The sequence below is a fragment of the Myotis davidii genome, unplaced genomic scaffold (assembly GCF_000327345.1).
Source record: "Myotis davidii unplaced genomic scaffold, ASM32734v1 scaffold408, whole genome shotgun sequence".
NCBI lineage: Eukaryota > Metazoa > Chordata > Mammalia > Chiroptera > Vespertilionidae > Myotis > Myotis davidii.
Genome location: NW_006299389.1, coordinates 768,634 through 794,261, shown reverse-complemented (window position 1 = coordinate 794,261; position 25,628 = coordinate 768,634). Strand labels below are relative to the sequence as shown.

General features: G+C 42.2%; 1 protein-coding gene across 3 annotated transcripts in view; it reads right to left on the bottom strand.

The window, feature by feature from the left end:
- KDM4C (lysine (K)-specific demethylase 4C) overlaps positions 1-25,628 on the bottom strand; it is a 354,050-nt gene that overhangs the window by 2,946 nt on the left and 325,476 nt on the right. For all 3 annotated transcript variants that reach the window (XM_006774842.2, XM_006774843.2, XM_015571206.1), the window contains 3 exons: positions 24,978-25,148; positions 5,753-5,872; positions 1,921-2,013 (listed from right to left, as the gene is read on the bottom strand). In XM_006774842.2, the coding sequence (XP_006774905.1) occupies positions 1,921-2,013; positions 5,753-5,872; positions 24,978-25,148 (384 nt within the window). The remainder of the gene's footprint in view (positions 1-1,920; positions 2,014-5,752; positions 5,873-24,977; positions 25,149-25,628) is intronic.

The following is a 25,628-nucleotide window of genomic DNA, read 5'->3' as shown; positions in this document are numbered from 1 at the left end:
TGGAACAGACTCCACCTTCTCTGCCACAGGCAAATCTGAAGCCCCCCTTTAGGTCCCTGTAATACTTCCCACGGCAGTGCAGTGGAATGGGGGCAGTGGCAAGGACAGGGACAGGTGCGTTTCTCCCCATCAGAGGTTTCCCAAAACCCTTAAGGGTGAGGATATTAGGGACTGAGTATTGATTTTACACATTTTCTCAATACCAAGCAACATGCCCAGCTCTCGGCCACTGCTCAGTAAGTGTTAGCTGGGGGAATGAATGTGGGCTTTTCTGTTAGGATCAGGTAAATTCTACATTAGAAAGCTCTGTTTTTGTTTCCTAACTCCCTACTATTTTGCCTCCTAAAATCATTCCCAAATGGTTTTCACTGAGTTGGATCACACAGAATAACCAACGTGTAGACTAGAGCATCTTACTATGTCACTGAGGCCTCCGGAATTCCCAGGTTGGTAACAGAGGCACAGTCCGGCTTTTAGGGCTTGAAAACATAGTCAATCGTGAAGAAGAGACAAACAATGGAATAGTTACAATGAAGTTTGAAAACTAAAAAATGGCTCAAGTGCCCAACTGGGCATGCTCCCTGCCAGCTGAGACGGTTACCCAGGGCAACAGGCTGCTTCCAACGGTCCCCAGACACTACCTTGTTTCACCCAGGAAGCCTGGTGGTTGGTTGGGCAACCTCTGCCATTGGGAGAAAACATTTTTGCTTCATTCTTTCTGGGGACAGTACTTCCTCTGAGTAATCTTTCCCTTTTATAAATGCCCAAGTTATCAAAGGAGAAAATAAAACATCAATAGTGTTGCCACTGTGTGAGAACAGCAAAACTCAGCCTCTCAAACACAATAATAAAACCGATTTACCAGTAGCTCTAGTTAATTATGCACTGTTGCTATGGTTATTCTGTGAGACAATAAAAGGTAATGGGGCTGTTTCTGAAGTTAGTGGGAAAGAACCCAGCACCATCACCGAGGTGGACTGCTGACTCCTTTGAAAAATTTCTTTCCAAATCAGCATGTGTCTGGGTGAGCACAATTCATTAAAACATGGAGGCCACCCAGGGAGGGCTGCTAACCCACCCCTCCTTAAAACACACAAAAGAGGTTTCTCTAGTCATAAATATCTCCCTTCAATGAGTTTTCCAATTAGATTTGTTTCACCAACTGGAAAAAAAATAGCAGTCATAGACAAACTGCCCGAGGGCCAGAGGGCTGCATATCAACCTGAGGGAAAAGCCGTTCCTCCAACAGGAGGCCTAAGTCTTTGACTCAATAAAAGCACTGGAAGCAAGCTGGACCCTGAGCCTTTGTTTCTGAAGGTATTTGCACGAGGCTCAACTGTGTGACATACCAGGATACATTCAGATTATATATGTGACATATATTTTTCACCGCTGTTTCTTAACATTTTTTCCTCTGATAATTTAAAAAAGAAAAAGTCTGAATTTGTTCTAATTGTTCAGGGAAATGGACCTTAGAAAATTCAGGAGCTGAGTTCAAATAAAAGCACATGAGAGGGTATCCTGGTACTAGAGCCAAATCTACTGTGGAACAAAAAGATTGTGGTCAGAGAAGAAAGGAGACCGATTTCTTTTATAAATAAGAAACAGTATGTGAAATCTGTAAGACCAGGCGCATAGAATGCTTAACCACACATGGATTAGAGCGTCAAAGACCTGAGAGACTTCCAGAGGGCTACTCACTCCATTTCCCATCCTCAAAATCTCTAGGTGGTCAAAAAAAATTGTGTGTGTGTGTGTGTTTAATTTAAAAACAAAGGAAAGGGGAGGAGAAGGGAGGATGGAGAGGGGAGAGGAGGGAGACTCTACGTAAGATATTCTGTGAGACACAAGCATGTTTCCCGCTGGAGAGGATAAGGGAACTACAGGGCAGATCCCTGAGTGCCATTTGCCAGCACTTACAAAACGAGCTTTCACTCTCTTGGGTAACTCTTCGTCTAGAGTGTAGATGTCCTCTCTCTTCATTGCTATCTGGGATCCATCTTCAAATTCAACCTAATGAAAAGTAAGACATCATGATATATATTAAAAAACAAATAAGTACTGACCACTTTTTTCAGGGTTCCAGTGAACAAGCTAAAAAGAAAAAAAGGATAAAGCAGATAAAGGAAACTAGCCAACATCCAAGGAAGGAAATTTGATAAGTTTCCCTTATCAAACTAAGAATCAAACAAGCTAAAAATTCTTGAAAATGACTGTCTTGGAATACGCGATGCAAAAAACGTTATCCACCTCAGCAAAAACAAAGAACAGTAGCTGCCGCTCAAGTCATTGCTCAGAAACGGAGGCTGTAGCCACTTCAGGACGGGCCGGGCCTGTCAGCACCATCTGATTCTTTAAGAGGTTCTGACAATATAAGAGGGAGGGCTGTTTCTCCAAGAAATGATGGTATAATAATCCTCCCAAATAAAATAATTTCTCAAGTTCTTACAAAGCTTTTATGTTCTGAACTCACTTTTGTCAAATCCAACCAAACAGCCAGAAAAACCCCAGGTTCTCACCCTCAAAACAATTAAACCGCACTAATGTGTAAAAACATTATTACCTAAAATGAAAATGTTTGAAAACTTTTTTCAAGCTAATCATTTAGGAGCAATAATTTCAAAACCAGTTTCCCCCACCCTTCATTTCAGCAGATTTTGTTAGAGAAAAGGGCATAAGTGACACGGGTTTACAGAAACCTAGAGCATCCGGGGGAAGTTCATCAGATGCCCTATTTGCAGGGATTGTTCTTGGTTCATGTTTAATCCCAAATTCACTCTTTTAGGGGAAAACAACAAAACAGACGCAGACAGGGTGGAATGCCTAATGTGTTCTAACTCTGAAGCATTCGAGATATTTTTGAAGTCCCTAACTTGTCTGTCTGAATGTTTTACTCTTAAGAAATAAAAAATGCTTGCACTTCCAGTGAAAGGTAAGTTAAACCATGGAGCTGAGCTATGTTTATAAAAAATATGCTGGAGTTTAAGAAAACATTATAACAAATTACACAATTAACCCTGTTACCATGTCCTGCTCACATCTGACTAAGCTGAGAGGGTGGGGGGAATTAGGCCTCCCTCGCAGGAGAGCTCTGCTGACTCCAGGAAGGCTGAGGCAGGAGGCTCCTCTTCCAGGCCTTGTTTTAGCACAATGGGTTCTTTAATATTTAATTAGGCCAAGGTGTCATCTCATTTACACAATCTGATAGCATAGCTAGAACCACCTGTGCCTACCTTTCCTCTGTTTTAGATAATTTGAAAATTGTTACAAGGGGAAAAGGCAATTATAAAACAAAAGGGGAGTGTGCTGTGGTGACTGATTATCCTGGCTGCCAGGGACTGAGGGGTTTCCTGGGGTGCAGTACTCTCAGGGCTAAAATGAGGGGCTGCCCCTGCACTCTGGGGTGGTTGTGAACCATGATTGGGACAGAGCTGAGAGCAGATTCTGGCCCTTCCCTTGACCAGATGTGTGCTCTTAGACAAATTATTAAATTCAATGATCCCTTTTGGCCTCATTTGTAAAATAAGAGGCAAAAACACCTATCTTATGGGGCTACTGTAAGAGTCCAAAAATGCATATGCTTAGAATATTTATCACTGTGCAGTGGGTTTTTTAGTTTTGTCTATTTTTATAAATGTCTTCGCTTATTCAATGGTGAGGTTGAACAGACACAAAACACAAACTGATCTCAAAAGGCCACTTGGTTTAACGAGGAATTTTAAACTGCTTGTACTTGAGAGCTAATTTTAATAATAGTCTTAACTTTTTCATTAAGTCTATGAATGTGCCCAAGTTCTGTTGATAGGCCATCATAAATTCACCTGAAGTTCACACACTGATTACTAATTAGCCTGAATTTCAACATGTCCTCATTATACTTTTCATGGAGCAAATAGTTTTGCTACATGTGAGATGCTTTGCTTTCACATTTATTGTCTAATTAAGTATAATTATTTTCTTTTGAATGATGTAATATTCAACGATGCCTCGAGGAATCACCAGTATTATCAGCCTATCTTGTGATTTTTGTCCAATTTTGTACATCCTGATGCCAAGATGCTCCAGCACTTACCCTATTATAAACTAAAGGCTCAAATTCGTGCACCAGTGGGGTCCCTTAGCCTGGCCTGCAGGATCAGGCCGAAACCGGCTCTTCAACATCCCCTGAGGGGTCCCAGATTACAAGAGAGAACAGGCCGGGCCGAGGGACCCCACCAGTACACCATTGGGGCTGGAGAGGGATGCAAGAGGTTGGCCAGCCAGGGAGGGGCCACAGGAAGGCTCCAGAGTGTGTGTGCCCAGCCAGTCTTGCTCAGTCCTGATCAGCCAGACCCCAGCAGCAAGCTAACCTACTGGTAGGAGCAGCCCCCGGTGGTCAGTGCACGTCATAGCATTTGGTTGACTGCCCCCTGGTGGTCATAGCAAGCAGTTGAGCTGCCTTAGCATATCATTAGCATATTACGCTTTGATTGGTTGAATGGCCAACTGGACACTTAGCATATTAGGCTTCTATTATATAGGATGACCTGAACCCGTAACTTAACACTGCCACCAAAGCAAAGGGGAAAATAGCCTACACACACACACACACACTATATGTACATGTCCTCTCCTCCCCACTCCCCTTGCACTTTTCTAGACTTCAAAAAATGTTCTTCCCTAAGTTTTCCAAACTTTTCTGAAGACTTTTAATGACCCTGGGCTCGTCCCTGGTGCACTGTATTGCCATGTACTCTTCTATTTAAGCCCCTTATTGATCTTTGAACAACTTCTCTGCTGAATTGGCAGTCTTAGCATTCTCAAACTGTTATTTTAATTAAATCTTTATTATTGAAAGTATTACATATGCCCCCCTTTTTTCCTCATTGACCCCTCCTGGCCCACCCCTGCCCCACCCTATTGTCTGTGTCCACAGGTTATAATTAAATGCATCTTTGCTGGATCTCTTTCCACCCAACTTAACAGGCCTGATCCTTGCTTTTTCTCCTTTTACTTCAATCTTCCTGTTTTCACTCTACTGCTTAGCCTGGGAATGTTGATTACACCTCTGTGTTACTGAGAGAACTGCAGTGTATTGGTTTCAATAAATTTACTCCCTTTTAACATCTTTCTGAAGGAATATAAAGGCATGTGTGCTATCCATGTTATTTTCCTTGGTAGGGCTTAACTCATTCTCACTTTTGATAGGGGTAACATTCATTTTCTAATTGTATACATACTCTAATACAATGTAGTGTGCCCTTGTGAGCAAAATATCCAACTGACAGCTGTACTCTGCATTAGACAGCAGTCCTTTAAGGTTGGGTGTACAACTGGCCACATCTGTGTCAACGCACCATTGGTTTATGTTTGCTGAGGTGCGCAATGGGCATCTCAGCCAAAAGCCACAAATTCAGGGGCTGCTGGTGGTGAACAGCCATCACTGTGTTGGTTCTGGTGAGATAAACCAGCCAATTAGGCTCTCCCCATATCATGAAAACACAGGAAAGCCGCCGAGCATCCAGCAGCCTACCCTTCCAACCTAACAATGTTCCTTACCATTCACCAAATGTTATTAGGGTTTCCCAGTGGCAAACATGGTTAATGAAACTCTAGTGCCAGGGTCACCAGACAGCAAGTCTTTGCCTCCTTTACAAAATAAGAGGCACCCCATATTCATATGGTTTACTGATCACAGCACAATGGATATACCATCTGCCCTCTGGCTTCTCCTGTCCATCTCAGCAAGGATCAAACACTGCTCAGCACTCACCTGGTACATGTGGGCCACATTCAATCCGAGATATTTCGCCCCATAGAGTTTGCCATCAGGCCACTTGACTTCAACAACTTCTCCCTCGGCAGGAGGGCCCAGCTTCACACAGTCTCGGCTCTGCGGAGTAAACAGAGACAGGCTTTTCAAGACAAGTGTCTAAGTGACTGCAGTTAGAACTCAGCAAATGATGAACTCCTGGCAATTAAAAGGAGTTATTGCTTCTGTGTTTTATGGATTATGATCCTGCATGGGTGTTCAGGGGAAGAGATATGAGCCAAAGGAGTAGTTAAAGATTCAGCCTACATCATAAAGTTGCAAAGGAACCACCATAATCCAAGCAGGAAAAAACAGCAGCATTTACATTTGTTATTTGACAAAGAATTGTTCAGAGGGTGAGTAAAATGTACATAAAAATGCTTTAACTGAAGAAAAGACCAGCTAATGATTTATAACACCTGACATTTATGTAGCATTTTGCAGTTAACAAAATGCTTTAACATACATCTCATTCCATTCTCATGATTGCTCCATGAAGTAGGCAGAGGTTATTAATTACCCCATTTTACTGACAAGGAACCGGAGCTTCTGAGGAAGCTCCGTTAGGGAGGAGTGGAGCTGACAGAACAAGAGCTGAGGACACCCAGGAAAAAGTGGGGAGGGGGGAGAGAAGAAAAATAGGAGTAGAATGAGATGCCAACTAGGAGGCCTTGAGGAAGAAGCAAGGAAAAGGAACACAGGAAGAGATTGCAACACAGCAGGTGAGGCTGGGGGCACACCTCCTGTGAAGACCCAGGACCTCCCCCAATGGGTATTCTTCTACCAGCATCTCCCAATAAGTGACTAGCCCATTTCTTTCCACAGGTAATCATGGTGACAGCCATACCTGTCTTCTCACTTCAGGTATTCTATTCAACACTGCCTCCTCCTCAGAGTAAACTGAATTCATCCTGGAAAATGCTTCTTTTGGGGACGGGGGAGGTGTACAGGTTAAATCTTAAAATAGACATAGTTGCTTTCATAGTTGCTTTCATAGACATAGTTGCAAACTCTTAAATTTATGTGTTCAGTATAGCACAATACAATTTTAATACAAAGGAATTAAATACTTGACTACTTTGACTGAGCAATTCATGTTTTGCTAATACTGGTGTTTCACTCATGAGGCAAATCTGACTGATTGAAATGCACACTTGACCAATCAAGCTATAAATGCAGGTGGGGCATGATTCTGTGGTACAAGGAGAGGCACACACAGGAAATATTTAGTTGTTTATGATAAGAAATCCACCATGTGTTACTTTTCATTATTAATAGAAATTCTACATTATAATGGAGTGGCCATTTTATTGTTGGGGTCGGAGTACACATGAAAAGCTCAGCTATTTATTTTTCCCTCCATAGGCTATGCTTCCATTTAGAGTTATGGACAAAGAAAACGACTGCTTAGAGGCTTGGCAAAATTGACCATCTGTATCGAACTTAGGCCAATAAAAATTAGTTTATTCTTGGCTTTCATAATATTTGACTTTGGGCATACAGACTTGAAAGGGCAGGCTATAGAAATGTATCCCATCTACGTCCCTGGGTTTATCACCTCAGGGGCTGCTGGTGATATTTCCCTTCCAAACATGTATGTGGTACTAAGAACACTAGAAGGTGTAACTTCTAAATACATGCTGTCCAGTCTCCTGGGTTAGGGAGCCACATTAGTTCTGGGCTAACTCTGAGCTGAAACCTGGATGCTGTGGTGATGCTTTGGAACAAGAATATGTTTCTTCCCTCTCCTCAAATTTCCTTCCACGTGCAGGAAGCTCCACTAGGGTAATGCTCCTGGCCTTTTTTTCTACTCCCTCATTCATTTACTCTTCTAAGAGAATAAAGAGTGACTTAATTTTATGTTGAGTTCTGAAGGAGCGTGTATTTTCCAACTATGCTCCATGGTGCCTTGGCTGTCACAGCAAACTCGCAGGGGCTCTGTGGGATATATTCAGAAGCATAGCAACACTTACTACTGTTAACTTGTTGAGACTGAACTTAATCAATTGAACCTTTTGGTATTTCTTTTGGCCTGGGGGTACTGTAAAAAATGTGCTGAGAGTGCCTGGCTGGTGTGGTTCAATGGTTGGGTGTCGAACCATGAACCAAGAGGTCACCATTTCGATTCCCAGTCAGAGCACATACCTGGATTGTGGGTTTGATACCCAGTAGAGGGCCTGCAGGAGGTAGCTTATTGATGTTGATATTTCTCCCTTTCTCTTCCTCTTGCTAAAAAAATCAAATAAAAACATTTTTTTTTTTTCAATGTGCCAAAATATCTGGGGGCTGTGAGCCAGGGCACTTAGGTAACTCCGTCTTAACCACTCACTTTCCCTTTCTCTTTGGAGCCACGCTGTGTTCAGAGAACTCATTCTGCTCTGCTCCTTCTCCCAAGAGGAGCTGGTGGTGTCCCTAGGAGCTCTGTCTAATCATAGGTCCAATATTAGGAAACCTCTTTGCCTACAGATATAAGCCACATTCTACAATATCTGCTTTATTTTTAATAAAGATTTTTTAAATCTCCAAATCCTGACTTGTCTCTGTATATTGCTTTTCCTCGAGGAGGATAAGTTCTATTTATTGGAGCCTTCTTCACTCCCAACAGAGATTAAGTCAAGGCCTCAGGGAATTATGGGGGCTACACTCTCCGTTTACTCATCCACCAAAAACCACCACCAAGCAGAAGAGATAGGACCTTAGTTTTATAGTTTTAACCTTCAACAGAAGTGTTCTAGCCTTTAAAATAACTCTCCCAAACAAACCCTGACCTGCAATTTTAGGAACCATGTCACCATGGTGTGGCAATGGCCACAGAAATATGGGCTAAGCAAAGTATAAAGTTTACTTGAAGTATTTATCATAAAACCATAGCTTTATTAATGAACGAAATGTATGCAACATTATCAAGTGAGAAACAGTTATTTTTTAATAAGATGTTTGACAGCTAAATGAGATACAGTTTGATATCTTTCTTACTATCTGTCAATCAACCCTTTAATCAGAACAAACCCTAATTTGGACCCTGAAAGGGCCTGGCCTCTAAGACCTTCTGACTCAGCCACAGCTTAGCTTTGCTCTGTATCAGCCACAAAGATCAAGTTCAATTCATACTCTTCCATATCAAAATCTAGGGAAGAGACTTCAGCTTGCTTCCTCAACCTTCTAGCTTTAGAACTCTGTTTTTCTTTATTCCTAGTAGAAAAATAAAGGAAAAGAAACACAAACCAACAATATAATATAAAATTTTTCTGCACCACCAGGAGGCACTATTCAATGTCATGAGGGCCACTTCTCACCCTTTGCCAGGCCCTTTAGCTGAAAGTAGATATATTTGATTTGAAAATGCATTTGTTTAGTGAATATTATTCAGTATTTAAATCCCAGCTACTTTCCAAACAGATTTAAGGCACTCATAGTAATACACAAAGAGTTATTTCTGTAACATCTAGTTTCCTCCACAGAGAAATGCTTCATCAGGTGTCTCAAAGTTTGAGTTCGCCAGAGACTTTCTATGACTACATGGAGTATAAAGCATTTAAACAGAAATGGAACCAGGAACATTTGAGCTGATGAGGAGTTGAAAGGTTTGATATTTAGGTTTTCCTGATCCGTCCAAAGCAGATCCGTACTGTCACAATCACTAATCTAATATCTATTTACTGACCACTGACCGTGTGAGCCACTAGAGGGATCAACAGTGTCCAGCTCTCCAACCCACAGACAGACAGGGAGCATCCTGTCTGCACGCCGAGGCCTGACACACTGAGCTCCACAGCTCTGTGGGGGTGGGCCTCAGGGGCCCTGAGAGGCTGAAATAGGCAGGGAGCACGTCAGCTTTGGCCCCCATGATTACTTCAACCAGAACACAACTTTTGATTTACAGATTGAGTTTCTGAGTAAGTTTTCATGTGGGAGGAAAAAATTTTCTGTTAAAAATAAAAGGTATGAAAAATAAAATGGCTAAACATGAGAGGATTTAGTTTGTGGAAAACCACAGCTTGACCCTGTTTTAAAGGTCTTCCCGCTGGCTCCCATGTCCCTAGCTGTGCCCGAGGAATCAGACAAGCGCAAGCTTCTTAAAGCGTGGTCCCAACCTCTGGAACACACATGAAAATTGAGACTCCAGCCCCCTCTCCAACAGTCCTAAGTGACCTGGGTGAGTTTTTAAAAGGATTCTGGAATCTGAGATGTTATATTATAGGATGTACATGCTAACAAGGTCTTTCCTAATGCAGCTGGTAATGTGCTGCTGGAACAAGTACACACCTCTGCTGGAAAATTACATGCATTAAAAAAACATCGACTAATGCATTTTTCTCAGTTGCTGTCTAGACCCTCAGAAGCAGTTTGCCCTCACCTGACAAAAATAGCTGTTTACCATTTGCAGTGTTGCCTCCAGAGATAGATAAACATCCCTAAAAATCTGCCAGAGTCCTGTCCACGGGGACACAGGTGTCTAGAGCTGCCACTAAGCCAGTATCTAGAATACTGAATAGATGATGTGAAAATAATAATCACAGTCAAGGGTAGACTTTTGGCTTTGATTAAAGGACTATGATTAAAGGACTGAAATGGGTCACTGATCCAGGCAAAAGGACTGTTCATATATTCCTGCCAATGTCAAGCCAAACTCCTATATTGTTCCACCTACTACAGAGAAAAGCCAACTGCCAGTCTGCATGAGGGAAATATAAATATTTATTGTGTCAATAAAAAGTTATGTTGCAGAATGGAGAAAGACAGGCTTGAGGTGAGTATCTGTAGTGGTTTCTTTAAATAAAGGTCAGTTCCAAAATCTGAAAAAAGAAAGATGACAGGATAAAGGTAAAGGTAAGCCTTGTGGGGAAAGATGACTGCCCTGTGCTCACATGCCACAAAGTTGGGGGAGGGGGGAGGATGGGGGGAGAAACGCTTTGAGATCAGAGCATAGCACCAGCCAGCACTGGCCCTCCCTCTGCAAGTTCCCATTCTGTGCAGTGTATGTTTCACCCCTAGAGCACACACTGGACTCACACAGGACAGTTGAAGCAGCATAGGCAAGTGCTTCCAATGTCCCACGTCACACTGCCTGGGGTCAAAAGCTACTAGTATTTTACCTCTCTATGTCTTGGCTTCCTCATCAGTCAAATGGAGATGATAATACAACCTTACCAGGTTGTTGGTAGAATTACAGCTAATATACAGGCTATCCAAAAAATGTATACATGCCTAACAGCTGATATAGCTCCATTGATGTTTCTTTCTTTACAGATTTAACCCATTGGAATTAAGTGTGTATACATTTTTTGAGACACTCTATAATTTAAAAGAGAATAGAAAAGCAAAGCACAGTGACTGGCAGCTGGAAAATTTGACATGAACTGTGACTGAATATAATTTATATCAACAGGGAGCATCTGGAGGATGATAGGAAGGAGACAAAAAACCTTGGTAGAAGGTGACGCTTGGGATTTAAAATTGTGAAGAGAGAATGCAGTGAGAAGCCAATAACTACTATAGAAGATCAGAAAATGTTAACCTAGTTGAACTCCAAAACAACTCATTCAGGTAGGAAGGCAGGTGTCAACCCCCACACAGTACAGAAGTGGATGACGTGCCCTAGGTCACACAGCTACAAAATGGACAGCGGGACAGGCATTCACTCAATACCTCATGTTCAAACACCTCTTGGGCTCTAGAATCAGTGGTGAGAAAAACAGATGAGGTTTTTTACTTTATGCAACTCTGGTGGAAAATGCAGGCATTAACATAAATAACAAAACTTGGTGTGGTGAACACAATCTATACTAATAAAAGTATAGTCTAAATATGCTAATTAGACTGGGAGACCTTCCAGGAGGTCTTCCGGACATCTTTCTGGACAAAGCCATGGTGGAGGGGCCCAGGCAGAGGCAGTTGGGGGCGATCAGGCTGGCAGGGGAGAGCAGTTGGGGATGAGCAGGCTGGCAGAAGGGCGCAATTGGGAGTGAGCAGGCTGGCAGTTGGACATCCCCCAAGGGGTCCCAGATTGGAGAGGGTGCAGGCCAGACAAATTCATGCATGGGGGGGAGGTGGGGGTCCCCTGCACCCCTCTCCAATCCGGGACCCCTCAGGGGATGTCTGACTGCCTGTTTAGGCCCAATCTCGGTGATCGGGCCTAAACCAGCACTCGGACATCCCTATCACAATTCTGGACCGCTGGCTCCTAATTGCTCACCTGCCTGCCTGCTTGGTCACCCCTAACTGCCCCCTCCCCTGGCCCGCCAGCCTGGTCGCCTCTTACTGCCCCTCCCCCTGCCCCCCACCAGCCTGGTCGTACCTCACAGCCCCCGCTGGCCTGGTCATCCCATGCAGCCTGCTGTTCAGTTGTTTGGTCATCCCTCACTAACCCCACTGCCGGCCTCGTCATAGGCAGTCATCTTGTGAGGGCGTGAGGGTTAATTTGCATATTATCTTTTTATTATATAGGATGTCACCCCAACAAATTCAATAAAAACTTTAAATAATAAAACAGAAAGATAAGTGTAAGAATTGCTATGTATGGAACTACAGTGTAAAGCAGAAGCTTTTAACAGAAAGATTATTAGCATAGTATGTGGTTACTGTGTCTCAGAGGGCTTCAAGATACCTCAAGATATGGGAGAACTAACATGAAAATTTGACACAAGAATGTGGAAGAATCCAGATTAGGAAAATGAGTCACAATTTAAAGAATTCTCAGAAGGGTCTTTTAAAAAAATAACTTTTTTTCCTGATCATAAAAACATGCTCATATGGAAACTGTAAGAAGGTGGTAAAGTTGAAAATCATAATCATCTATGATTACACTCTCCAGAGATCATCAGCAACATTCAGATGCATTTCCTTTGAGGATTTTTCCCTTTGCATATTTATATTTTATATGTAATTGGGATCATACTCTACGTCCAATTTTGAGCCTGATTTTTCCATGTATATATGAGGCCATTAAATACCCTGTGAAAACATGATTTTTAATAGCTGCGTGAATATTCATGGGGCCCTCTTCCTGGCTGCAGGGGGAGTATCCGGTGGCCAGATCAAAGGAGCAGAGCTGCCACGCCTGCCTGTGTGGTCAGGGTCTGGCACTGTTCTCACACCTCAGAGCAACATTTTGAGTAGGACATTGTCCAAAAAATCCCATCCTGAGTCTCCCGGAGGAAAAGCACTCTGAAAACCACTTTTTCATTAAATCATTCATTCCTTGTCACGACAAATATGTACTAAGTGATTCAGGCAGGAGGACGATTTAGTTTGGATTTGAGAAGACTCAGGAGAAAGCTAATAGCTCTCTACAAGCTGTGAGTGAGGAGAGCATATTTTTTGGTGGGTTTTTTTTGCGGGGTGGGGGAGGGTCAGTTTTGCTCTAGAGGTCACAAAGCAAGACTGGCTCGTATTTCAGAAGCAGTGTTTATTTTAAATAATTCTTTATTGTTGAAAGTATTACATATGTGCCCTTTTCCCCCACTAACCCCCTGCCCCAGTACTTCAGCACCCTATTGTCTGTGCCCATGGGTTATGCATATAGGCATACAAAGTCTTTGGTTGATTACCCCCCCCTTCACTCTGAGCTTCCACACTCTGTTCCATGCTTCAGAGGCCTATTTAGAATCCACACAAAGTCAGTGCTTCCTCATAATTACAGCAATAAATTGGCAGTGAGCTACCTTTCGCTTGCAGTGTTCAGCAAAGGGCCTGAGAACCACTCACCAGGGAATGGCAGAGGAAACTGCCTAGAGTGGGTGGGAGTTTGAGGGCCACAGAGGAGGAGGGGGAGGGGATGGGGTGGGTGAAAGGCTGAGGTGGGAGGGGACTGCACACTTACCCCTTAGCCAGTCTTATTCATACAGCAGCCCTGAATTGAGCCATGGCTACTCAGAACTTCTAGACAAGAGACATCTTGGCTAAGATTCTCTCATGGAAAGACCTGCCCACTGGAAATGACAGGATTATGGTTCTGAAATGTCCCAAGCCCTTGTCTAAGTGCTCTCTTTTTCACTGAAGTGGTGGGAATGGAGTATGCAAAAGAATGGGAGAAAGATCAGACACAGAGGACGGTTATTATTTCCCTTAATCCAGTCTCAGTCACTCTCTGGCTATACACCCTTCGCTCTTTATACCAGCTTCTGCTGTGGTCAAAGAAAGGGAGCATCTTTCTGGACCAACACCCCAAAGAGGAGACCTACTCATGCAGCACTACCTTACTTTCTGGTGGGCATACAGAAGGTCTGCTTTAACTTAACCCAAATGGGTGAAGCAAAAAGTGTAGGATTAATTACAACTGGGCTGAAACCTAAGAATAGCTTGGTCTCCAAATGATACTGAAATGACAGACTACCATGTAGTGTGGAGTTACGTAAACAGCTATTTCCCAGCTTCTGGCCTCACATTGCCCACACAGGTAGTCTTTAAAGCCTGGAATCATAAAAGGAGAGCGTGTGTGTGCAGAAGAGTGGACAGCTGGCCGAGGCACATACCCATGCTTATAGTCAGAGCTGATTACGGACAACTGCATTTCTCCTCGCCAGCAACAGAGGAAGTCTATGAGAGCTCCTAGGTCAAATGCCCCTATTTTAAAGAGAAGGACCAAAAAATGAAATGACTTGCACAGAGTCACGACTCAGCAAGAGATGGGTACAATTTAACTTTGCATTTCACAGCCAGCAGTGCAAAGTTTTAAGCAAATGATTAACATCTGGAGAGGATTTTAATGAGAGGATTAAAAAGGAGTACCAGAAAGGGGTGAAGGAAAACAAAAGGATTTGGGAGAACATGATTTGTCAAAAAATGTCAGCTCACATTACGTTAAATTCAGAAGCAGAGCATCCTGAAGTATATGTGTACAAATGAAGTAATCCGGACTGGCCTCAAAGTTGCAAATGTGCCTGAACATCGCAATACAATGGGAGCAGTTGTACGCTATACACCAGTGGTTCTCAACCTTCTGGCCCTTTAAATACAGTTCCTCATGTTGTGACCCAAGCATAAAATCATTTTTGTTGCTACTTCATAACTGTAATGTTGTTACTGTTAGGAATCGTAATGTAAATATCTGATATGAAGGATGGTCTTAGGCGACCACTGTGAAAGGGTCGTTTGACCGCCAAAGGGGTCGCGACCCACAGGTTGAGAACCGCTGCTATAAACACTTTCCATGTAAGCTACTGCTTCTATCTCTGTTCATTTAACATGTCCTTCCTTTCAGGTTTAATGCAAATGCATAAACTTAAACAAGCATGTTCATAACAGCCTGTCTCATGAAGAACAGGATGTAATTACTACCAGCCTCTTTCCTCACAGGCTAAATGGGAGACAAATAAATAAGATGGTTGAGGAGAGGATAATGCATCAATCTATTTACTCAACATTATTACCCCTACAGGGAAAGCAGAAATTTCCGAAACTCCCCAAATGATTCTTGTGTTGTCAAAAGACTGTCAAATCGAAATAATCTTAATGTGAAATTAAGGAGAATATTGCCGTTTGTAGGTTTCCAGACAAGAATGAAAATAGTACGTAGATAACACACCACTGTCAGATTTATCCAAACATGAGCTTTTAATTCAAAAGCTCAAGAATACATTAGAGGAAGGCAGTGAATTTGGCTTTACTGATCACACTCTAGCTTGGAATAAATGCCTGCTTCAGCATTACATTGAGGATTATTTTATGCCCTTTTCCTGATAAATAACGAACCTTTGAAATACTGACTACTCTGTTCTTTTTTATGCCAGATATTAATCTTTTTTTAAAGCCCGATCCTTGCTATAATCTGATTTGCTTAATGAACACTGAGTAGTCAGTCAATTAATATTTCATTTATGAAATTTTTTTCAATCTCCCTCTCCCCTCCCTCCCGCCCCCCCCCCCAAAAAAAAACCTCTATGAGATTTTGTTAGCTTCCTGTTACTTTCCTTGAAACAAATACCCATAGTATTAAATTGATACAGATTTGCATGTACTGGCAACTGTAAGCCAGAAATATGTCAAATGGAGGGAGGGAGTGCAGGATATATGGCTATATGAAACAGGGGATAGCTGGAGGTGTTGATGGAGCCAGAACAGCTGAGCCTGGCTTTTGTAGGTAAAAATAAGAGGTGGAGAACAAGCCCCCAGGGATGATACTGTGAAAAATAAACATGGAAGTACAGGAACATAAAAGGTGACAGCTTTGCCAACTAACAGTCTAAAACATCAATCACTAACAACTAATTAGCAGTAACATTAATAGTATATAGAATGTGATTCCTAGATTTTTCACTTTTAGCAAGTCAACATGATGCCAGGTGCATTCAAACCAATAAGGATCTGCACGCGTGTGCACGCACGCACACATATGTAGTTTACATATGCATTTGAACACCTTGGGATATACAAGCAGCAGGTGGGACTGCACCCAGATGTGGGGTGTTACAGGACTACTTGTATTTTCATCTCAAACCCTTCAGTATTTCTTTTTTAAATATATCTTAATTGATTTCTAAGAGGAAGGGAGAGGGAGAGAGAGATAGAAACATCAATGATGAGAGAGAACCATTGATCAGGTACCTCCTGCACGCCCCGACTGGAGATCAAGCCTGCAACCCAGGCACGTATCCTTGACTTGAATTGAACCAGGGACCCTTCAAGTCCGCAGGCCAAAGCTCTATCAACTGAGCCAAACTGGCTAGGGCTGTATTTCTTGAACTTCAGCAGCCATGGGTGTGTTATGCACAACACTATACATATGCAATTGTTAAATATTAGCTGCTAATTCTTATTACTCCTAACCACACACATTTGTCTACCAACATGTCAGTGACCCCTCCCTTTAAACAAGGATATGAATCTAAAAAATAAGGGGTGTGCAGGACTCTGGAAGGGTATGCCATCTCCTTCAGAAAACGAGAGCTCTGTCCTGGCCAGGTAGCTCAATTGGTGAGAGCATAGTCCTGATATGCCAACGTTGCAGGTTCAATCCCCCATCAGGGCACATACAGGAATCAACCAATAAATGCATAAACAAATCAATGTGTGTGTGTTTTTTCTCTCTCTCTCTCAAATTAATTTAAAAAAATTAGCCGGCCGGGTGGCTCAGTGGTTGAATGTCGGCCTATGAACCAGAAGGTCAAGGTTCGATTCCCAGTCAGGTCACATGCCCAGGTTGCAGGCTCTATTCCCAGTATGGGATGTGCAGGAGGCAGCTGATCAATGATTCTCTCTATCACTGATGTTCCTATCTTTCTTTCCCTCTCTCTTCCTCTCTGATCTCAATAAAAATAAATTTTTAAAAATTAAAGAAAGAAAAAAAAGAAAATGAGCTCTTCCTAGGGCCCACAGCAGATGCATCATCCTTACGTGGTTCAAGATGTGGGAGCCCTGGGGTGGGGGTGCACAGACACTGAAGGCAAAGGGGAAGTAAAAGTCCCAGGGGAGGAGCCAAGGCTGCATGCACAGAAAACAGTGTTGGGCCATCTCAATACATGAGAGCTCAAGAGAGCTCTGGACTAAGGGAGTTCCGATGAGCTCCACAGTGAGGCCAAGTGTACGTATGTGTGGTTACCTCAATTTAAATGTTTATGTGTCAAGATGGAAGTCCCATAAAGAGTTAAATATGACTCATCAATTTTGGTGGCCATATTGTCATGTTGAAGAATTACTTGGGCAAATATTCACTGTTTTATCAAATGGGCAAGAGTGAGGTAATTATGTGTGAGTGTGCGCGTGTGTTACAATATATCCATTTAGAGATGAAAATGAAGGGCCATACTATTTTTGAAATATAGGATGTCTATTCTCACACGGTGGGGCATGGGCTTTCCACTCAGCCCCTTTCAACTCTGAGACAAAAAATAAAACAAAACGCCATACCTAAGCTTTGGAAACTAGGGGTCTTGGAATGGCCCTAAATGCAATAAATGCAGTGAAGCTGGAGTGACATGGGAAGTTACCTTTCAGTCAAACCTGAGAACAGAGATCACTGACCAGAATGGGCAGGGTCACTGCAAGCCCAGAAATATGTTGGATACATAATCCCCTCAACAAAGGAGCTCACTCTTTTGGCTCGTGGCTCTCCCACAGCCAGGAGGACCCCACATACAATGGACTAATGGACTGTAGCTGGGAATACAAACTAAGCTAGCCTGATGCTGGACTGGACACCTTCTCCAAAATGGAGCAAAAACTCGTCACTGGCACTGATTTTAGCCTGTTAAAAGCAAAATGGGACTTCTTCCTTCGCAGGAAAAGGGAGATGGGACCCTAGAAACTCAGGATTGTAATTCCACAAGAAAAGCTTTTTACAATACCTCATTTCTCCTATGCAAGTCTCAGAAAATTCCTTTTCTCCAGATATCGTAAGAAGCCCACTTTGATAAGCCACAGATGGGAACAAGCACCTCTCCCCACCAATAACAATTTCACCTTATCTCACTATAGAATGTCACCTATTGTTAATGGCACTCACATTCATTCCCAGTTCTCTTGAAGTTCTTATTTCAACAGTGCTTCAGATATTGGTTACTTAGTATGCAATCACTAAAGCCTGATTTGTTATGTGCTAATCACTATTTTTATGGTAGAAATCAGATAAACTGCTTTAGAAGACTTGATTTTATCTGTAATTTTCCCCACCCCCAAAAGAGAATATCACATATAAAGGAATTATTGGGTCACATTATTCTTAATTAAAGGCTAAAAAGGGTAAATATCAAGCATGTTTTAAAAACAGTTACCTATACATATATCCTGATAACTATAATACTGGAAATATGCATAATTTAAAACCCCCTTCCCTTTTGACAAAGTATTTGTCATTAATTTGCAAAAGTCATCTTTTTCAAACACAGATCACATAAGCATTATTTGTTAATGGAAAATCCTACCCAGACCTGAAAAACCATGTATAAATCATTATACAACACATTGTACTATTATAACATTTAGAGGAGTTAAACATTCTTTATGTTTAATGGCCCTAGATAAGATATCTAAATCATAGAAGACTTAAAAACGTCAATATCCTCCATTTTATAGAAGCCAAGAAATCAGATGGTGCAAAGCAGTTGATTTACAGAAACACACACAGCCAACAAAGGTTAGAGCAGGTCATAGCTTCCAAGTTTTCACCCACTTCTTAGCAGAGAGCATTTTCTGACTGTGGAAAAGATTAAAATGTGAAAGAAAAAAAATGTACCCAACCCAATCTCTTTCCACGTTTCCTTATATCATTGTCCTCCCTTTACCCACATACTCTGATCTCAAAATATAATTTGTTTAGTAAAACAAAAGGCCAGATTTAATACTGGTTCTATGTCACCTGATAAAATCAGCTAAATTCTTTCAAATAAGATGTGAAAAGGAAATAATAAAGTGAGGGCAGTGTCATTTCATCACTAAATAGATAGTATTGGCTTCTCCTGGATATATTTGTCAAATAATAACCTAAGTTCACTCTATTACCAAAGTAATTTAAACCCTATGGTCAAATAGGAACATACACGCTGTTAATTTATGAGCCCATATCTTCAGGGATGTGTTATCAATGTATATGCTATATCCTGGTTGGGTAGAGGGTCTCAGGTCCTCAGTCAGGAAAGTGCCGCTAGGGCACCACTCCTGAGCAGTCAGATGTCATGTGCGCCATTCCTGAAGAACCCCCAACCAACAAAGCTTCCAGAGCCTTCCCTGGCAAATTTCCATTGATTCTAGAAAAGCCGTGGTAGGGGCTGGGAGGAAAGAAGGTAGGGGCATCAGTCTGGAGGAAACAGAACAAATGGTCTGGGATGAGGTACAACTTCCACCTGACTTGAAAATCGGGGCACCTCAACCCTGATATGCCAGGAGGGATCTAAAAGTGTTTCCTGGGGTACCAGGGTAGAGACTGCTGCTGGGAACAACTCTTTTCTTAGTTTCTCAACCCTGCCCCTCGGATGTTTTCCTTTGCCTCCTTCCCCTACTCGCAGAGTGGGAACAGGAAGCTGCTTGTGTGAAATCTCACACAGGCACTGTTTAATTGAACAAGCAGGAACCAAGTTCTGAGAACACATCTTCTCAGTGGATGTGAACCTCTGGGTCGCGAACAATGAAAATACATCCTGCATATGAGATATTTACATTACGATCCATAACAGTAGCAAAATTACAGTTATGAAGTAGCAACGAAAATAATTTTATGGCTGGGGGTTACCACAACATGAGGAACTGTATTAAAGGGTCATGGCATTAGGAAGGTTGAGAACCACTATAACATTAAGACCAGAAAAAACAGCATAAACTACTAGACAGTGAAGAAAATGAGGGGAAAATAATGGAGGCTCACAAGTTTAAGCAATGTGTTTTAAAAACACCTGAAAGAAAAAATCAGCTCTAAGAACTTCAGTTTGCACCATACAGCCCACAAACTAAAGGCCTTGACAATACATCCCTACAACCCTGAAGAATATAGTTCTCATGCTTCTTCCACACATCAGCCGAGGCTGAAAAATGCAGCGAGTCCTCGTCGAAATTGCAGTGATAGACTCTTGCTGTCGAGTCTCTAAATGGTCCTGTTTCTCTTCGCATGCCCATTGGTGAATGTCGAGTGCTCATCCTAGAACTATCTAGATCCCGATGCACCAGCCTCCTTTCTGGAAATGAGCTCTAAGTTCAGACTTAGGAAGGAACCTGTCATCACTCTGGGGTCAGCATGGGCTGCCAGAGCTTAAAAGGGGGCCCGGAATCTCTATGCTCCTTTAGTTCTCTCGGGTGGGCAACTTCCATTCCCATCAAAATTGTAAGAGACAAAAAATTCATCAGGAAGTGTGTCGCAATTTCATAGACCGACAGGTGGAGGCTCATGGCAATACATCTTTTATTACGCCCCTGACAGCTACAGATTGCATGCTGAGTGTAACTGAGCTGATACACACCTTCTGCAGGTGCACCATGGAAAGGAGAATTTTTGGACATTTTTCTAGCTATCACAGATAAAGATATGGAAATAAATTTCCTGGTAGTCCAAAGAATGTTTCTCTCTACAGCTTCAAATACTCTCTCTAGTCTCGTAAGCCTAATATGGGCATGTTAATGCTTGGTAAACATTTTAAAACACGACAGGCCGGCCTGCATGAAAGGTTCTCTTCTCTGGGTTTAGAAAATGATTTGTAATCAGTGATTCTATATATAGGGAATGTGAATTTCCTTACTAAAGCATCAGGCTTCAAAAGGGAAGATATTCATGACATACATAAATCGTTGGAATGATTAAACTTGATATTCTAAATCCGATTTTCATAGACAACTGAAATTGTGCTATACCCATACAGCAGTTCTAGCTAGCAAGCACCACAGCTTAGAGAAGTTCATTCTTCAGTAGCCAGTAACACTGACGTCACACTGAATTTGGGAAAAGAACCTTCCCAGCAGCACTCACACCTGATAAGCACATTGGGTAAATTAGTGGAGATGAATATCAAAAGTAGAAGTGAGACAATCACAGCAATTAAACCACATGGCCTAACAATGATGGTGTAAACATACTTACATTATTCATATAGGGGAATCAATATAATTTACATGTACTTAATTACAGTCATCCAATATGCCTTAAAGTTAAACACCAAATTCCCCGATCTCAAACTGAAGTCTAGGTGACATACTATAATGGCATTTAATTGTACAGCTTTCATTAATTTCAGTGAGAAGCACAGACCCCAACCATCCTTGCATAACCCTTTAAAAGCTTGCCTTAAACCCCATGAGTTCACCTTGTGGAGCCTGGACGATGACCAGGACCAAGTGCATGGCTAATGGACTGGATCGACAGAGTGCTACAAACTGGCTGAAACAACGTGGCCACTGTTTCATCGAAAAGGAAACAATCCTCTGCCACAGAGTCTGCCCGGCCCCACAAGGTAAAGTGTCTTCTAAAGTGCATCAGGATCAGACATTTGTGATGATTAATTTATGTGTCAACCTGATTGGGCTGCGGAGCACCCGGATATTTAGCCAAACATTACTCTGGGTGAGTGTGTGAGGGCGTTCGGATGAGTTTAATATTTGTGTTGGCTGACTGAGTAAAGAGTACCATCCCCAGTGTGAGTGGGCCTCAGCCAATGAACTGAAGGTCTGAATAGAACAAAAAGGGTGACCTCTGCCTCCTCCAGAAAGGGAATTCCTCCTGTCACCTGCCTTGAACTGGGGCTCGGCTTTTTCCTGCCTTTAGACTCTAAATGAAAAGGGCTCTTCCTGGGTCTGAAGCCTGCGGCCTCACACCACACCTGCATACCTATCTCCTGGTTCTCAGCTTGCACTCAGATGGAACTGCACCCTTGGCTCGCCAACAGCAGACCTTGGGACTTCTCAGCCTCCATAACCACATGAGACAATAAATCACACTCTTACACACTTTTAATATATTTATTGTATTAAATACACACAAACACACTGATTGGTTTGTTTCTCTAGAGAACTCTGATGGATACAATATTTTAAGGGAAAAACATCTCCCTATAGAGCCATCCAAGATGTCCTGTGAATGCCTCACTTAGCACCAAGATAACAAAGAGCAGGAAGCCAACAAGGGCGGGATTACTAGAAAGTAGGTGAAATTTGAAAACACAACATGACTGAAACCTTCCTACTTGGTGTAAGAGGCCTGAAACAAGTAACCAAAAATGTCAGACATGGGATGGGGTGGGGAGAAATATACAGGAAGGATTGGATGAAAGAGAGACCTGCTCACAGATGACTATCATATTTTTCTCCTGAAGAAATTAACAATCACACATATTCAGGTAGGTCCCCCTCCAATCTATGCCCCTCATCATTGCACATGCTGTCCCTCCCCCCTTCAAGGGTAGGGCTCTGACCACACACACGTGCCTACATAAACCCCCCAAATCTTGGCCGAATATACTAAGTAATGCTAACTAAGCTGTACAAAATTTTGCTTTTCCATTCCTGTTGATTTCAATGCCATGGTGCTTCTGAACAATCTTATACATTTTGGAGCCAGTGTTCTCACAACACCCACATGTACTTAGAAGCAAACTTAAAGTTTCACAGAGAGTTGGAGCAGATAGTGTCAAAGGAAAATTTATGGAATTTCAGAAACTTCCAGGATCACAGACACTCTTTTCCAATGTACAAGTTAAAGACGTTCCAGAGAAGCTTACACCTGGCCAGCTGTGTGTACAGATGATGTGCTGTAGATTGGGCACCTGAAACCTGTATAGTTTGTTAACCAGTGTCACCCAATAAATTCAACAAAAAGGAAAAAACAAAACAAAAACTGGCTGGGTGTACGAAGGCTTGTGAAGTGAAAGGGAAGTTAGGACTCATTACGTCCTAACACGGACAGAGACCTAACCTAACTATTTGCTCAGGTTTGGGGATTATGCTCAGAGGTCTTTTATCACACCCCACCATGCTCCCCACCCAAGTTTTCTCTCTTTTGCCGGCTCAGGATTCACAGTTTGCACAAAAGAAGGCTGATTCTGAAGTAAGTATTTTGCCTAGGCAAGGCTGGCCACAGCCATGGGCCTTGGTCTCCTGTATATGGTCAGGCCTCTCATGGCCTTGCAAACTCCTCTCCTCCTGCTTCAAATGGCCTTTCTTCCCAGGGGTTAAAAACACATGCTCTAAAGCCAGGTGCTGGGACTAAATACTCTTTCTGACACTTGCTAGTTATTTACCTCTTTGGGCCTCAGTTTTTCAGTAACAAAATGTGGAAAATAGTAGTGCCTAACACGTAAGGTTGTGAGGAGAAAATGAGTCCACACACATTAGGTTTCTGAAGCAGTCCTGGCCTTGAACATGTCAGTCAGTGTCAGCCCGACTAACCCTGAGGAGTCTCCTACTCATTCTTCTGGACCCAACAGGTGATAAGTAGCACACGATTTATTCGTGATATTGATCACACTTATGGAAAGCACCCATTTACTAGCCTGCTTCCTCCCGCAACTGAGCAGGTTCTTTCTGGTTATTTTGCCAGCTCCCAGTGTGATGCTTGGCACACAGGTACCCAGTGACTGTGCGTTGAGTGCCCAAAGGGACAACCTACTCTGACCAGTTAAGCATGTTACCTAAGGGCTGCAGTTTATGTGTGGCGATGGCAATGCAGCAAAGTAGAATTTTGCTAGAAGCTCCAGGTAGAATTTTGCAAAGAAGCACAATTCACCCTTCTGGTGTAGGATCAAGTCCTGGGATTGTTAATTTGTCTACCTTCATTTGCTTTAATACCTTCCAAATATGGTCACTTCTGTTTACAAACGTGTGTCTCTTAACAGCATAGAGAAGTAAGCATAAAAAGCTAAGTCAATGTTCCTTTGGCCCCAAGAGACTGAAGTTCTAGAAATACCTATGAGCAATCTCATATGGTCACCTGTAATTATCAACTGCACATAACACATAGTTATTACTATCAAGTCATTAAAAAACGACCTTCTAAGTACAAAGAGCAAAGCATCAGCAGACCTAGAACAAGGCAGAAGTTACAAATACGATATTGAGGCCTGGCTCCCCCAAACGATACTTCCCTTAAGCACATAAGTGTAACAAGATGACCACTAGACTAACCCTGACCCGTTATCTGGTTGATGTCTGTTTCAAAAACCCTTCCATGAAAACTGTTCTTCTTTAGAAACATCCTGCTAGAAACAGGCTTCTGAGACATATTCACCTGATCCTCTGAGTAATTCCCAAGGGTTCACTGAGGGGACCGAGGAAAGAGGACAGAGACAGGTAGATGGATGCACATGTACGTGCACGTGCACACACATGTATGTTCATTCCAGACCACAGTTAAGAAGCTCAGTATAAGTCACAGCCCTTTTTCTGAGTGACCTTTGGTACTGCTGTATGAAACATCTGCCAGATCACAGATGCCACTGTCAAGTCAGGTTAGTAAAAGCCATGTTCTTTTGTTAAGCACAAAGAAAAAGAAGTAATAAAGGTATTCAAATGTGCTAACTGTAACAGGAAAGAATAGGTGAATTTGAATTTTGTATTCCCTGGCCCCATATATTTCTCATTTAATTAAAAGAATTTGAGGAGATGAGTCTACACTTACCTGGCTACTATTTATTTGTGGTGGGAAAATAGCACATCTGAATGAAATAATAAACAAAAGAGCTACTACCAAAGTCAGAAGAAAGGTTTCTGAAAGGTTCAGCTGCTTTAGTTACACCAAAAAGTAAACTGGGGACATGCACCCCAGGAACTTACTTACCACGATATCCTCAGGGAACGTGTCTCTGCTGAAGGAGCCATCGTCAAACATGACCTCGTAGAAGGTCTGCGCTGTCATGGCGATCACTCTGCAGCTGTAGTACCGGGTGTTCCGGTGCTTTGTGATGACGGTCTGCCCCACAGAGATGCCCCTCTCGCCAGCCTTCAACTTCTAATGAGGGGTGGAGGCCGAAAAGAGAAAAGAAAGAGGAAAAAGAGAAAAGGACAGAAAATAAAAGAAATATTTTTTTAAAAAACCAGTAATTAGCTTAGTAATATCATTTTTTATTTTTTAACTTTTTATTGGGGAATACTCTCAGACTTAAAAGTTGTAAGGATATGAATGGTACAAGAGCACCCATATATTCTTTGACCCTTTATCTATTCCTATTAGCATTTTACCATTTTCTTTATTTGCATATTATACTTCTATTTTTTATATGTGTATATTTGAGTATTATATACAAATTGTGTGTGTGTGTGTGCACACATGCCTGCATACTATCCCCTCACCACCAACCATTTGAGCTTTACTGGGCTTTTATTCATAAATACATCAGTGTGTGTTTTCTAAGAAGAGGTGTTCTCCTTTACATAACCATAGTTACATAACAGTTACAGTTACTAATGTTAGTAAACTTAACATCGACAT